The following is a 17,645-nucleotide window of genomic DNA, read 5'->3' as shown; positions in this document are numbered from 1 at the left end:
TGTTTTATGTAGTTGCTTACTAGATATATGTTATTGCTTGTATTTCTGATAGTATTCATTCATCTGTGCATGTTTATATACATAATAAACTAACTGTTGTAACTTCATTTTTAATTAATTCAAAACTTAATATTTATTTCTTACCAACTTAAATTTAATGTTCCTTTAATTTGTGGATGATGAGAGTTATAGGTTTTACAAGCCTATAAATATAGCCACATCATTTTTTCCAATACACCAAGAAAAATTCATTCTTCCTTTCTTTGAGAGAATATTGACAAGAACTTCAAAATTGCTAAAGCTGAAATGAAATTGTTAAGCTCTTGTATCCTATTTAGCATTAGTGCATAAATAGTACCCTTCTTTATCAAAATTTAACTAAAATGCCAGATTTGAAACTTAAAAGTTCAGATACATAGATTTATAGCTCATATAGGTGATAAGGAAATCAAGTTTAAATATTGCATTGCAACTTGAAAAAGCATTAATTTGTATAGTACCATACCAGGAACTTCATATTTGTTTTGTGAAAGCTTGTTAGTGGCTTCTGATGTAACAACCGGATATTGGCTGTCGACGAGAGCATGAATGAACTGAATACATGGAAAATGGAAATAGAGTGGCAGAGGCTTATTTTAAAACCATGAGACACAAGGTATTGGATTTGGCTTAAAGCGGATAATATCTACGTGGTATTGGGTCAGGATGTTACCTATAATTTCTTTGTCGGACAATTTGCACCAAAACGATGTCGTTTTGGTTCCCCTCAAAACGACGCCGTTTTGCCTTGTGGGGTTAATACCCTTAACGTTTTGGATCAGGAGCAATTTTACTCCTAACATCTAAAATGGTGCAATTTTACCCCTAATGTTGGAAGCCAAGAGCAATTTTAGCCCTAACATTGATTAATTAGGTCATTTTGAGAAACAATTCATCAACCTGTCTTCTCGGTCATGAATCTTGTCATCTACACTTCACACATGCGTTATTTTATCAGTAACAAATCACAGACATATGTTGGGATGTGAAAAAAATAAGAAAAAAAATATTAAAAATATACTGTCTTTTGTATGAATTAGACAAAAAAAAATCAAAAAATTCACCAAATTTATAAATATTAATCTCCAATTATATTATTAAATTACAAAAAACATTATATCCTTTTTTTTTTCAAAAACAAATTGATATTGGTGCAAAATAAAGAAAAAATGACTGTATTTTATAATAGTATCTGAAATCGATCCAATTTATCAACGTTAGGGGTAAAATTGCTCTTGGCTACAAACATTAGGGGTAAAATTGCTTCTGACCGGGTATTTTTGCACCTTAACCCTAAAAAAAGCAGTATAGATAGAGGCATCAGATCGTTTTCAAGCTATAACAGATCGTAGATGTCAATTGCCACCTCGTAATCGATCTACTTAGCATTAGAAGTTTTTTTTATTATTTTAAGACATTTTGTATCGAATAGCAATTATGTACTCAAGTATATTTTTTTCAATTAATGCTATTTTGTCTAAAAAAACATTTACATAGAGTTTTGTCCCCCTCCCTCAAATCCTGGATCCGCCACTGGCTGGTGTTGTCCTTGCTGCTGACAGAACTGAGACTAGATTGAGCCAATTTGGTCAGCTTTTGCAACCCAAACGAGTGCAGGAAGCTGATTTGTTTCTTCAATATAGTAGCAATATGGCCGAGTAATGGAAAGAGCAAGAACTCGATTTTTGTAGAAGCGTCAATCATTGGTATAGTTTTGTGCGCTAGGAACATAGACCAAACTGCATCCGCCATTACAGACCGGCACTGATTTGGTTTGGAGCTCGCAGAAGTTGGAATTCGACTTTAGACACCGGCGACGACAGTTAATAGTTGGGATTTTGGGCCTTTAAAGCCCGCCCCATTTGTTTGAGCTTAATTAAGAAGGCTTTTCAGAAAATTTTGAAACTCGGGTTTTTAACCATTTAAATTGAAGGAAATCATTAGCTAAAAACTAAATAATCAATATGGACAATTGAATAAGTTATTATTTAGACAATTCATGGTGAGAGTTTTGATGATAAAATATAACGATTTGGTCCGAAGTAGATAAGTTGAGATAAAAAAAAAGGCGTGAGTGAGTGGTGATGATGAGTACAAGAATGAATTGAATTTTATATTTGGATTGCATCTATTTTTTTTAGGTTCAGAATGGTATTTTATTCAATGTGCAGTCTAGGTTTTTGTTTTATGAATTCTTTTATCTTTTATAGATTCTCTTTTCTGAATTTATACTGATTCTAACCTGAAATTATATAAAAATTTATTTCTACACCTTATTTTTAGTTTCCTTTAATGATTAAAAAAATAAAATAAAGAAATTTAAAATAATAACACATACATAATTATATATATTAGAGAGCAAAGATTTTTTTTTTGTTTTTTTTATATAAATTTGCACACAATACGAATACATTAAAGAAGAAAGAAAAATCTCCACCAGACCCGGATGTGATTCGAACTCATGACCTCCAAAGACATAGGTAAGCTCTCAACCACCACCACAAGATTTTTTTTTTGTTATTTTGTTATTATTATAAATAATGTGTAATTAATTAAGATTTGAATTAGGATTCTCCAAATTCTCAAAATAAAGTAGTCTCATATACATCCCTCTCTAAACATGATGAGATGAAGTGATCAATGAGAACATTCAGGTGGAATAGTAGGATACCTAGACCTATCAGAACAATAATCATAAGTTAAATACTTCTTCTTCACACTTTCATAAACCTTTTGTTGAGCATTATCCAATTTCCAATATTTCTGTGAGTTCCACCAGTAATTTTCAGAGAAACATTGGCCGAGGTTGGTTGAACTCTCTTGAATTGAGCAGCCATTAGTGTCAAAACCTTGAAAATAAGCTTTAAAAGGAGAATGGCTCCAATTAATCTTAGTTTGGCCTCCATCTGTTGCCCAATTAGATCCATCCCAAAGACTTGCCTCTATTTGCATTGCGTGTGATGGATAATCCACTCCAATTTTTGTATCGTTCTTGTATACTCTTATTGGAATATCATCCACAAAATATCTGCCAATTAAATTAACAATTCATCTAAATATCTTTAGTGTTAAAACAACTTCTATTATACTGATAGAACAATCCATTTAACCAATTAAAACAGATATCACTACATGGGAAATGATTGACGTGAAGAAATAAATCTATACAAATAGTATAATGCATTAGAAATATTGTAAAATTTCGAGTAATGTTAATTAATTTATGAGCCAACTCATCTACTAATTAATTAATAATTAATTAAGGGTTTTTTTTGTTAAATATGGTGTTATGTTTCAATATTTTGAGGGTTATGAATTTTTTTTATGGTAAAATGATACTGTATGATTTTTAATATTAGTAAAAAAAAAGTTTTTTTTTGTAACACTGATTAAAGTTGGAAGACATTTTTTATATCGTTATTACAAAAGATGATATGAAATAAGGGGTTAGACTATGCTTACTTTGTTTTTGACAAAGTAAGCATAGCCTGGAAATAATCTAGATAAAATTCAAAGTTCTTAATCCGCTAAATTTTATAGCGAATGACAACTTAAAATTGTTTGGCTTATTTGAAGAAATAGCAAAATAGAATATCTAAGTGATTGGATAAAAAACAATTTTAATACTCGTTTTTTTTTTTTTTTGCGAATATAGAAAACCATGGTATCATTTTATCAAAAAAAAAAAAATCCTCAAATTGTCAAAGCACGATACTACTATATGTTTTCCCGTTAATTAATTAATACTAAGAGATGATAAATTAATGTGAATTTTTTCAAACCATGGGAAAGGATAAAAATCTTACACAATTTGATGTTCATTCCACATAATTTTGTAGTCATGGAAATCAGCAGTAGGATCAAACCAAAGAGAAAGTCTTTGCTCTCGATTTCCTAAACCGTTTGCAAACACATTGGTCTGTAATACAATCGGCTTTCCTTCTCTATTGCCTAAGAACTCAAAATCAAGCTCATCATGGTTGTCACCTTTTGAAGTTAACTGCACCCACCATATTACTTATTCAAAAAAAATGATCAATCGCATAATATAAACAAAAGTAACGCTTAAAAATAGATCGATAGATAAATAGATATTCACATAAAAAGCCGTAACGACTCCCGCTGAATCCTTTGGAGGTAGTTTTATCTTCATATGAAAATATCCAGAACCATAGCTAAGTTTCGACTCGAATCCAGCCCCTGCAATTAAATAATATGTCTAAAATGTACATTAATATAAGAATAATTAATTGAAGAGGATAAAAGAATAACCAGAAGATTGATCCAAGGAAAGCTGAACTTGTGTTCCTTGATTAAAAGGGAAGACATGATCATATCCCCAAGTAATCTTATAGTTTTCATCAAAACTAATAGCAGCACCATTTGCAACCACAGAAAATACAAAAATAAATCTCAGAATACTTGACAACAAATTCATTTTTTAATTGTAATTTTGAAACTGCAATTCTATATTATATATTATATGCTTAATTCAAACTTTGTGACACTATGTGTGTGCATATATATAGATGGAAAGGAGGGATATGCATGTCTACGTATTAGATCCGTGTAGGCAATATATATATATATATATATATATGTTCTCAATAACGATATAATATAAAAATATATAATCTCTAACAGAATAAGGTTAATTGATCACCTTCAAGTAACGGTATAAATTATAGGGTTAGTGTCATATATTTTTGTCGCGTCATTTATCGATTTAGAAGGTGTTTGGTTACAACTTTTCATGCTCCTGTTTGTATTTTCATTTTAAAAATGAGAATTCTAGGTGTTTGGTTAGAGAGTTCGTGTTGAAATGAAAATTTTAGGTGTTTGGTTAGGGAGCTCATGTTTGCCTTTTAACTAGCTTTTTACAAACGCAGAGAATCCCTGCTTTTTTTGGAAAAGCAGTCTTTTCCATCAGTAAACAGCAAATGGCAACAACAAACAGTTAGGGCCCGTTTGTTTTACATACTGTTTGCTGTTGCAACAGTAGGTCACTAACCAAACATCTAAAATTCTCCATTTTGAAGTGAAAAAGCAAACAGGAGCACGAAAAGGAGCAATCAAACACCCCCTTAGTATCAATGATTGTATCAACTCTCCGTTTTGTATCAATCATCCTTACAATTAGGGAGCTTCCTTAGCTAAAACCCATAAGGTCCCTAACTGCAAGGCTGCTCCCTAACTCTAAAGCAAGGTTGCTTTCAACTGCTTTCACTCGCTATCTCATGTCCATTATCTCTTGTTACCTTTCCATTGAATCCAAATTCGAATATGGTTGTATATTTGTGTATTTAATTTGATAATTACATATTATATTTCAGTGAGAATGTTTGATAAATTATCAAATTGGTCCAAAATTTCATATGTTAGGTGGAAAGAGTAATTAATAGGCTTAAAACACTTTTTGGCCCTGATTTATCCAAAATTTATGCATTTGGCCCATGACCTATTATTTGGTCATATTTGGCTCTTAACCTATCAAATTATATAGAATCCAACCCATATTGAATGAAAAATTAACTCTATTGGAAAATTAACGACAGTAACCAATACAAAAATGACACATGACACATAAATAAAATTAATTTTCACTCTATCTGAACACTAGAAAAAGGTTTTAGGATTTTTTTACTGTGTAAAATAGTTACGGTTGTCATCTCCAGTTGAAAATTAAGTTTATTTATATGTCATGTGTCGTTTTTGTATTGGTGACTGCTGTTAATTTTCCAACAAAGTTAATTTTCCATTCAATATAATTTGATAGGTCAGGGGCCAAATATGACCAAATAATATGTCAGGGGCCAAATGTACAAATTTTGGATAGGTCAGGAGCCAAAAAGTGCTTTAAGCCTAATTAATAAAGTAACTATAAACTCAAGCCAGAATATTTGGTAAAATTACGTAATAGGCTTGAATCCATCAAATTACATAATTTAGAATGAATTATGTAATTAATTATGAAACTGACCCAGATTAAAATAAGGGTGAAACAGAATAATAATTTTATAAAATTAAATAATAAAAAAGTAAAAATAATAATAAATTTTTTTCTTGAAAAGGTAAGGTATCTGTGTTTTATTTTTTTTTTATTTTTTTTGAAGCCAAATTTATATTAGTTTGATACTAAGTTCATATCATTACAAATAATAGGTCAAATTGAAGAGAGACAATCCTCATGATCACCAATGATTCAGAAAAATCCATTGCCCACTCTGCAAGAGAATGTGCAACCATATTTCCTTCCCTAGAATGTAACTAAAAGAACAACTACCAAATATCGTAGCCTATGCCAGAACATCTTCATACTGGAACAACAGATGAGAATGTGGAAACTCTCGTGCCTGTAATACCTTCACTACCACTTGTGAATCCGATTCCACAATAATATTATTAAAACAACAATCCCTTGCAACCATTAGAGCAAGTGTAATGGTTGTGACATGGATATGTTACAAAGTGATGACAACTCAGCATAGGAAACATCCAAAAAAAACATCCCACTATAACTGATTTTTAGACAAAAGCTTCAAAATGTAAGCATAGCTGTGTAAAAATGAATGGGACCCTCCACTATTTGATACTTTGGAGTAATTTACAAAGTAAATAAGTCCCTCTGTAATGCACGCGCCATTAAATGTGCTCTACAAGTCTGCGTGAAACTCACATTTTTCTCTATGTCAATTTGTCTCAAATTCTAATGGGTGTTACCTCTGCAAGTAACTTTTCTAATTTTGTAACAATAAAGTAATTAGGATTCTAATGGTTGGGTGTCACAAGTAATAAGCTTGTGACACCCATTAGACTTGCTCTTAAACCCTCTAATATCGCCTGTAGTTCTGCCTCCTCCACGGAGCCACAAACACCAGTTGGAATCCCTGCAGATGCCATAATTTCACCTGCTGAATTCCTAGCTATTACAACCGCCCTACATTCCAATCCATTATTCCCAAATCGAGCATCACAATTTATTTTCACCACGTCACTCGGAGGTGGCAACCAGGCTTTAAGAGGCTTTTGAACTGTATACAACAAATCTGACGGCTGCACATTTGGATATAACTGAACACTATAATTACTTTTATAATTATTGTTAGTCATTCTAATCAACATCTTACAAATTAATTTAAGAAAAATTCAGAAACTATTAGTTTAATATTGAAATTAGTACAAAAATTTATGAAACAAGTTTGAATAAAGTCGGTATATCTTTTTCCAAAAAAAATGATAAATAAAAGTGAGTATATCTATTCTTCATCTATAAAGAAAATATAAACAGTTTGATCCCTTAAAATATTTATAAGTACATGATAGAAAAGAAAAAGAAGTATCAAGTTGCAATTGTGTGCACGTTTGTGATATATCCATACTTCCAACATCATTAATCTTTGCGTTCACAAGTAAAGCAACTTCCACTAAAACATATGACTATACATCTAATATAATTTGGGTAAATTACACTTATGGCCACTGAACTTTATCCATTTAACATTATGGGCACTGAACTTTAATTCTTAATACAGTAAAACCTCTATATAGGAATACACTTGGGACCGGACTATTTGTATAACAATTGGAAGGTTATTACTAAATAGAGTTTGATAATAGAGGTTATTACCAAGTTGGGACCGAGTTTTTTTATAACAAAATAGAGGTTATTCCTATATAGAGTATTTCTATACAGAGATTTTACTGTAGTATGGCCACTCAACACCTAAAAATGACCGTTGACAGTCTAAAAATAAAAAATCCAAAGCATAATTATATTCTAAGGAACTTTAATTCTTGAAAATTTTTGTTTGGAGGTCATTTAGTTGTTGTTTTGTTAGGAGAGGGAGTGAATCTTTAGAGAGAAAAAGCTAAAAAAAAATGATTTTGGAAAATAAAAAATGTAGTTTCATGGTAAATATCGTTTTGAACAATTTTAATTCTTAAATATTTTCATTTTGATGTTGGTAACGGTCATTTTGAGGAGTTAGTTAAAATTGAGTGGCCACATGTGTTAAAACGTGTAAAGTTAGGGGTCATACCGTTATGAATTGAAGTTTAGTGGTCACAATGTTAAAATGGATAAAGTTGAGTGGCCATGAGTGTAATTTACCCAATATAATTTTATAGTAATTCTGATCATCATCATATATAGATATAATTTATATTTTGAGATACTAATTAGGTGATCCCTCTGTCTTCTCATCATCAATCTATTGTGCATTTCGTACTAGTCTACTAGACAAATATTTCATATACCAAAATAGAATAGTAAGCCTCCTAATTTATCTTTTTAACTTTTATACCTTAATCACCTATATACTATTTTATATATATATCAAGGGACAATTACAAAACTAGCACCTTTTAAAGGGCTAGTTTTCTTTTCTAACTCCTTTTGAGAAACTCACCAAAACTAACACATTTCATTAACTAAATTCCAACCTTGCCCTCATCTCTAACACTCCGCTCCTGCTCTTCAACATTCGAACTTCCATCACTCTAACCTAACACCCCTCTATTCCTCTCTCTAACTTTCCGCCGATTCATTGGCCGATTCTGTACATTTCATCTGGCGAATCTCTGTTACTTCGAGTGGACATGGTGAGAACACCAAGCTCAGACAACGAATCGAATTCAGAAGGAAGAACGAAAAAGAGGGTAAATAACTTGACTTTACATTTGCGTTTCTCTCTTGTATTCCATGTACATTTGTTGTGTTTGAGAAGGAATATTTCGTTTCGTTTACTGCTTCTGGTGTTAGGGTTTTTTCTAGGTTCGTCTGGTGTTAGGAAGTCATTCGGTTTGGTTGAAATTCATCGATGTGTATGTTCATCGGCAACCTAATGGTAGATAGTACATAGTCATAGACAGCCTAATGGCCGATAGAACATCCATATCGATGATATATTGCCGATATAACATTCCTATCGTCGATCTAATTGCCGATAGAACATTCATATCGACATTATATTGCCGATAGAACATTCATATCGACGAACTATTACTGATAACTCTCTTATTTTAGCATACGCTAGCTCATTCTAGCTCAACGTTATAATTAGCTTAATTGTATGTTCCCTGATGATATGTCTACAACATTTTTCAGCATGATCGTGTAGACAAGAGGAAGAGAGATGAGCATGGCTCTCCTTCGAAGAAGAAAGCCAAGAAGAAATCTGGATATAAATACAAAAAAGCATTTGGAACGGAAAGCGTCATCACAGTTAGGTGTAACCTAGAAGCAGCAAACCAGATAAAGGGGTTGTTAACATCAGACCAACTAAATCTATTTAGGAAGAGTTGCTTCGGCCAGTATTTGGAAATGACCAATACAGTATTTGCAGGAGTCCTCTGCCATACCATTTTAACAAGGGAGATCATACGTGAAGACCTCAAACCCAGGGAGCTTTGCTTCAAAGTTAGAGGTGTTGAGTTAAGATATGGGGATTCGGAGTTTGGACTCCTAAGTGGGTTACGGTTTGGAGACATAGAAGCATTTCTCGAAAGGTTCAGTGGGATAAATAAGCCATATAGATTTAGGACTAAGTTTTTTCCAGGCATCCCTACACCATCCTATAAAGACGTGGAAACAATTATGCTGCAAACTGTTTGGAAGGATGAATCTGATCAGGATGCAGTTTCATTTGCCATGTTGTATTTTGCCATTGGCTGTGTGTTGGATAACACTCGCGAAAAAAAAGTTCTTCCTTGGGTGTTGGAACTTGCTGAATTTCCAAGAATGTTTAACGAGTTCTCGTGGGGTGTTTGTGGCTGGGATGTGACCTACAGGTCTCTTGTTAATGGGATAGATGGTGGAAAAGACCGAATTGATCAATTGGTCGCTTATAGGGCGAAGTTAAGGACTAATCGTGTCTCATACAACCTATATGGTTTTGCACACGTATTTCAGGTATGATGTGTGTATATTTTGTATACTAGAAATGTTGGTAATAGGCATAAATAATGAATTGGAACTTTGTTGCAGGCTTGGTTGTTCGAAGTATGGGATGCCACCCAGGCATGGTATGAGAAGAAAGGCACTCGCATCCCACGATGGCTACGATGGAAAAGGACCAGTATCGCTAAATTGCCCAAAGTTCTAGCCATTTTTAAAGTAAGTTGACCACTCATTGTGCCTATATGTGTCACTATTGTGCTATACATCTGACTGACTTGTTTATTTGTACATTTGTATTTTTAGTCGGGTGTAAAACCAAATGCCACGAAACTTACAGCTGAAGACATCGAGAAAGAAAGCTCATGGTATGATCATCTAGTAAACCATGTGGATGGTCTGCAGTGTAATTATGACCAAGTGTTTACCGATTTGGAAAAGGGGCAAGAGGTTGCAAAGGGGAAGGAGGTGGAGGAAGAGGGGAAAGAGGAGCAAGAGGATGAAGGCATGGAAAAGGAGGAACATGAGGGATTGGGTACATATGAAGGGGGAGATGTTAATGTAGAGGATGACAGTGAATCTGAGACTGATAATGATGAAAATGCCTTCATTGTCTCACCTAGAGTACCTGTCCAGAAGAAGAAACAATCTGGTCTGGAACGACTACTAAGGAGGATGTTTGATGAGCACGAGAAGAAAATGAATGACAAGTTTGCTGAGCAAGAGAAGATGATAACTAAACAGTTTGGTCAGCAAGAAAGGAAAATGAATACCTTTGTAAATAGATTGTCCGTTGTAGAACGTGGTGTGCAGGAACTGAAGTCACAATGGGATGTTGATATGTATGAGATGGAGATTAGAGGACAGGGTCTGGAGGATAATAAGAAGACGGAGCAGGAGGAGATGGAGAGTACAGAGCAGGAGGAGAGGGAGAAGAAAGAGCAGGAGGAGAGGGATAAGAGAGAGCATGAGGAGAGGGAGAAGATAGAGCATGAGGATAGGGAGAAGAAACAGCAGGAGGAGAGGGAGAAGAAAGAGCATGAGGAGAGGGAAAAAAGAGCATGAGGAAAGGGAGAAGAAACAGCAGGAGGAGATGGAGAAGAAAGAGCAGGAGGCGAGGGAGAAGAGAGAACATAAGGAGAGGGAAAAGAAAGAGCAGGAGGAGAGGGAGAAGAAAGAGCAGGAGGCGAGGGAGAAGAGAGAACATGAGGAAAGGGAGAAGAAACAGCAGGAGGAGATGGAGAAGAAAGAGCAGGAGAGGGAATTTGTTATAATGATTGATGTAAGTTTGTTTTTAACGTTTAATATGGTGCTTTTAACATAGAATAATGATATAATCTGTGTTTCTAATTGGTGTTTTAATAGGATGAGAGCCATGACGGCCATGATGCTGAGATCGATCATGGACAGCTTACTCTTCTGGTTAACCAAATTGTCCAATCATCTTTACCTAGACGTGAAGATAAAGGAGAAATAGAAGATTTGACTATCGAGGTTAAACATGAGGAGGAAGGGCAGGGTAAAAGAGGAGGAGGAAGAGGAGGAGGAAGAGGGAGATGAGGGGGGGTAAGGGATGCAAGAGGAAGGGATGGAAGGGGAGGAAGAGGGACAAGAGGAGGAAGAAGAGGGAGAGGAAGGGATGGAAACATCAAGGAGGAAGAAGTGAAAGGGAGACCCCAGCGAGAAAAGAAACGTGGGAAAGACGTTAAGTCACCATTCACTGATCCTCGGATGGAATATCATTTTGATGATGATGATGCCCAGTACCCCGTGGAACAACATGATGGTCGCGATCGTATAAAAGGACACCTTCTACAGGCATATGACGACTGGAAGAAGAGTACCCCCCATGATCAGCTGAGGAAGTTAGGTGGAATCGATTGGGGACAGACTGTATCGTGGTTTGAAGAGGCAGAGATAACTGGAAAGTACATAGACAACCAAGTAAGATATTGCTCACTTTCCATGTTTTGGTTTATATTGTTCACTTTGTATGTGTTGTGTTTGTACTTATTTTTGCATGTGTTGCAGCTTGTAAATGCATTTTTGTGGTTATTGAATGGAAAATACGTCCATCAGAGTCAGTGGGATTTATGGAGTTTGCAAATATGACCAAGGATTATGACAAACCCGGAAAATGGGGACAATCCAAGTTGTTTGTGCAACGAATCAATGGGATGAAAGAGTTTCACACTCGGCCTTGGTATGAGGTTAAACATGTGCTAATACCCATCAACTATAAAGGAGAACACTGGTTACTTGGTGTGTTCTACATGGAAGAAATGAGGATGGAGTTCTATGATAGTCTGGAGTCAAATGCATCCAACGAATCAATAGACAAATGGCTAGAACCCCGATTTCGTATTATGACAAGAGCAATGGAAGAGGCCGATTATTGGAATAAAAGTGGGAGGCCTAATAACGGTAATCGATTGATAAAGTGGGAGAGGGCTCGCGGGTGCCCACAACAGCTGCGTAAATCCAATGATTGTGGTGTCTTCCTATGCTTGTTTGCTCAGCATTATGTTGAAAAAGTGCCATTATGTACGGATTATGGATTCTCTGGGTTTGATGGACGTTTCTATAGGCTGCGGGTGTGCTTGGAACTCTTCAACCAACGATTGTTCAACCAGAATGATCTAATTACAGGGCCTAATTTGCTTGGATTGTAATCTTTTGTAAAATGTAAACGTTTGTTGGTAACTTATTAATGTAAATTGTTGGTAACTTATGAATGTAAATTGTTGGTAACTTATTAATGTAGGACAGATGGGAACATATCGGCGTCTATATAGCCGATATGGGACCATATTGGCGTTAACGTAGGACAGATGGGAACATATCGGTGTCTATAGACACCGATATGAGACCATATCGCGTGTACGTAGGACAGATGGGATCATATCGGCGTGTATGTAGGACAAATGGGATCATGGAAGGCGTGTATATAGTCGATATGGGACCATATCAGCGTCTATATAGTCGATATGGGATCATATCGGCGTTAACATAGGACATATGGGAACATATCGGCGTCTATATATGATATATTATTGCGTAAACTCCTGATTCAAAAGACACAAACTCTCACTCGTTTAATTATCATGGAAAAAATACACAAATTATCAATACAGAAATTATCAATACAGAAGATAGAGTACACTATTTGCCAGCTGAGTTTTTAGAGCAGCTTGCTTCACTCGATATTGTTGGTGGAAGCCGAGATGGAACTCGTAACATACTAGTACAATTCGCTCGATTATGACCAGTATGCTCGCATCTGGTGCATCTTGTTGGAGTTACCTCCTCGCCCTTTGACGGTATTCGGCTTTGATTTCTCGGACGTCCCACTCTAGGCGCAGCCTTTTTAGGAGGAAGCACCCGCTTAGGAGTCTCACAAACTTTCCATTCAGACTGGTGGCCTAGTGGATGTATGGGTTCATGGTACGACAATCGTACAGTCTCATTTTTGTAGTAGCGATGCACCCACATATATGCATTCTCTAATCGATGCATTGATGCAATCTTACATACATGTCTGCATGGAAATTGTGACAATTGCCATTTCCTACACGTGCATGTTCCCGCGCGCAGATTCACTATTCCACCCTTACCTCGATCGCCGATTTCAAAATTGTGAGCATCAATGGGCTTATATGAACACCGAACTGACTTATTGACATGTTTATTCATCTTCTTGTTATAAAATGCGGACAAATATGTCTCCCGTTCCCCTGCAAAAACATTTTCAATATATGAGCATATAAGAACTATTAGTATATTATACTAGGGACAAGGTCCTAATATCAAACCTGCTTTTGTGCATCTCTCATGAAACCATGCTTGGAGGATTGTCCTTATATACTCAACCAACAATGTGATCGGTAGACGTCTACCATCTCCCATTCTCGCGTTGAATGATTCTGATATGTTTGTCGTTATAATGTTATACCGACGTGTGCAAAAGTACGCATATGTCCATTTCTCTCTTCGAGCTTCCTCCAGGTAGTCCGCTGCCCCCGGACATATACTACGAAGTCTGGCGAATCTTTCCTGGAAATCAGAGGTCCACCAGGCTTTTGCAACTTGCCAATACGCTATGTCTAACTTTTTCCCGCCCCTAAACTTAGCCTTCACATTCTGTTTCAAATGCTGAGCACAACTTCCATGTACCGCATTTGGATACACCATATTGACTGCATAATCAATGCTCTTATTCCTATCTGATATTATGACTAGGTCTTCAACATACTGTCAATTCTCCGAAGCATGAACATATCTGAACCGAGTATGACTCCACCTCTAGCCCGCCACTTGCATGTGTCAACATGCTTGCATCGGACCTCAAACAAAGACTTAGTTGATCTGTGCACCTTCCATTCGAACATATTATCAATTGAATATCTCCCAAGTGCATCTTGCAGTTCTCGTTTGCTTTTGAACATATCATGCGCCTTTAACCCACCATCCCCCGAAGATTCTGTAGTTTTCATCGGAATGTCTCCATCCTCTGGTACTTGTGGAACAAACCGAAATGGATCCGTTCTCCTTCTCATTCCTGCTTCATCATCAATCTCATGCAAAATTGGTTGAACATTATCAATCGATGGTTCTGAAACGGATCTTTGGCGATCATCGTTATCATATACGTGATCATCATTGTCAAATCCATTGTAGTCGTTATCATATCCATGGTCATCGTTATCACATCCATTACCATATCCTTGATCATCCCCATGCACTACATTATCATACCCACAATTGTGATCCAATGTAATATCGTCTAGCCCAACAGGAGATTGGGTATATGGATTCATGACATGTTTTGCCGGACCACGAGTCTCAATTGCTATGTTAGGTACACAATAACTTATTCTGGTTGCCTCTACTTCAGCAACATTTTGTGGCCATAATTCACCAACAATTGGTCGTCTTACTTCTGCAACAATTGGTCGTTTTACTTCCGCAACATTTGGTCGTCGTACTTCAGCAACCATTGGTCACCTTACTTTCGCAACAGTTGTTCGAGAAGTCATAGTCACATATAATGGCATCACATCGGGTTTATTCCATCTACAAAACTCAATGAAACCAGTAATATCACTGTCATCCACTATGTGTGCTAATCTTCCAAAAAGTTTATTTGGACCGTATGTTGTGTGCATTGCCATTTGTATGTCAAAACAGGCTGCATCAACATTCAAGGAAGCGTGAATTCTATCTCTCAAAGTTTGATAATCAGTTGGCGTTGAAAAATGGAGCACCTTCGATTGACCACCAACGTATATCATAGTGTCCATGGGCCCCTCTTTTTTCCATTCTCCATCCCACGAAAGCATACACAGACAAATATTCGGGGTGGACATATTTCTGCATTATCATAAACACAGAAGTAAATTATATATTATTGTAACTAAACGAAGAAAGCTAACGAAAATTATATATTATTGATATACACACTTCAAACTATAAGATATGTCGATACAACTTAAATATAGACACATATTGGCACATATCTACGATGCATTCTCGTGATAGATGTCGATAGTGATCATGTATCGACTGATTTCGACGGAAGATCAAAAGACGTTTTTCTAGAATGATCTGTTAAGCGATGCCTTAAATGCATGTAATGATCACTTTGACTTTCACTCTTCTTCGAATATCACTCTAAGCATTAAATACGTCGATATATGTCGATACAACATAGGTTTCGACACCTATCGGCACATATCGACATATAACAGCACATATCTGCGAAGTATTGTCGTGATAGATGTCGATAGTGCTCATATATCGACATATATCGACGGAATATGAATAGACTTTTTTTCTAGAATGATCTGTTAATGAGCATTAAATGCAGATAATGATTAGTTTGACTTTCACTCTTCTTCACATATGAATCTATAGTCTGTTGAGATTCCCCATGCATATTACAGTTCCTTCTCCTATAAATATACTCGTTGTCTGTTCATAGTTTATTATTCATTCTAGTAAACTCTTCAGCTCTCAAGTTTATCAAAAAAATGGCAGCGACACCACCAGGATCACCACAGTCACCACCACCACCACCTCATCCTCTGCCCGAGTTCGAAGAACTCATGGCTGCTTTCATCCTTTCGTTCCGTGATGGAGACACGGACGAAATAGTGAGGTTCATGAGGGGCATGGCACACACCATGTCTTGGGCTGCAGATGAAACGTCTGATCTTCTGGAGTCAGTCATGGGACAAAACAGGCAACTGAGGAGGACAGTGAGGCGCCTCAAGAGGGACTTGGAGAAGTCCAGGAAGGACTACGCTGACGCATTAATGGGTCCTGAATACCTTTGATGTTTACGTACTTTTATTAGGTGTTTTGTGTTTGTTTCTTTTTTTTTGTTTATGTGTTTTGTGTTTTTCTATTATGTTTTACTGTGTTTTTTTTCATTTTTTTTATGTTTTATGTATTTTTTCCTTATTTTAATATAAAAATATGGTTCTTATATATGTTTTATGTGCTTTGTGTTTGAATTTTATGATTTAGAATGGAAAATCACACATTTCTGTCTGTCGATATTCATCTTATATTGACACTGTCGGGAAAACCGCAGATTGAAGTTCCAAATCAAATGCATCTTCTTACAACAATGTCACTCATTTTAGGGTTTCGAACGAACAGTAATAGCATGAAATGGCAACAGCAACGATATACATTGGGTTTTAGAGAAACAAAATGATACATCTTAACCATGAATAGGACGAAGCTTTAAATATTGTAAATAAATGTAAAACTTACATGATTGTGTATAAAATCTTGAAGCACACACTGTGGGTTGGATTGAATGTTGATCGGCGTCTGTAAATTGATCCCGTTCTTTAGAGAGAGAGAGATAGTGAGAGAGAGAGCGAGAGCGAGAGCGAGACGAAAAGGGGAAAATGGGGGGAAAGACAACGTTATAAAAGGTTAGAGATGAGAGTAAGGTTGGAATTTAGTTAATGAAATGTGTTAGTTTTGGTGAGATTTTGAAAGTGTGTTAGAAAAGAAAACTAAGCCCTTAAAAGATGCTAGCTTTGTAATTATCCCATATATCAATCATACGTTTATAATACTATTTTTTTTTATAGAAGTTTCAGTTTAATAGAGTTTATAATCTTTTTTTTATATATATATAATTATTTTGTTGTTAACAATCTACACGGGTTGCTAACTTTTTTCTTTGATGTTTTGTGGGTTAAGGTGCAAAAATACCTCTAACGTTTTGGGTCAGAAGCAATTTTACCCCTAACGTTTAAAATGGTGCAATTTTACCCCTGACGTTGGAAGGCAGGAGTAATTTTACCCCTAACGTTGATAAATTGGGTCAATTTCAGACATTATTACAAAATACAAATATTTTTGTTTCTTATTCTGCACCAATTATATAACAATTCGTTTAAAAAAAGATTTCATATATTTTATAATTTAATAATAGAATTAGAGATTAATATTTATAAATTCGGTGAATTTTTTAATTTTTTTTTTTGTCTAATTCGTATTTTTTTATTTTTTTTCACATCCCAACATATGCTTGTGATTTGTTACTGATAAAAATGACGCACATGTGAAGTGTAAATGACAAAATTCATGACCGAAAAAACAATTTGATGAATTATTTCTCAAATTGAACCAATTTATTAACGTTAGGGGTAAAATTGCTCCTGACCCAAAACGTTAGGGGTATTTTTAC

The 17,645-nt window shown here is 35.4% G+C and overlaps 1 protein-coding gene across 1 annotated transcript; it reads right to left on the bottom strand.

The window, feature by feature from the left end:
• Positions 1–2,441: 2,441 nt before the first annotated feature.
• On the bottom strand, positions 2,442–4,588 carry LOC136229996 (xyloglucan endotransglucosylase/hydrolase protein 2-like). The gene is made up of 4 exons (XM_066018897.1): positions 4,312–4,588; positions 4,139–4,239; positions 3,846–4,039; positions 2,442–3,067 (listed from the first exon to the last, which is right to left on the bottom strand). The coding sequence occupies exons 1-4, from the start codon at positions 4,475–4,477 to the stop codon at positions 2,677–2,679; spliced, it is 852 nt and encodes a 283-aa protein (XP_065874969.1). The 5' UTR covers positions 4,478–4,588; the 3' UTR covers positions 2,442–2,676.
• Positions 4,589–17,645: the final 13,057 nt, after the last annotated feature.

This window comes from Euphorbia lathyris, chromosome 5 (assembly GCF_963576675.1).
Source record: "Euphorbia lathyris chromosome 5, ddEupLath1.1, whole genome shotgun sequence".
In the NCBI taxonomy this organism is placed as follows: Eukaryota; Viridiplantae; Streptophyta; class Magnoliopsida; order Malpighiales; family Euphorbiaceae; genus Euphorbia; species Euphorbia lathyris.
The sequence above is the reverse complement of the archived record's forward strand: the minus strand, read 5'-3'. Positions and strand labels throughout refer to the sequence as shown.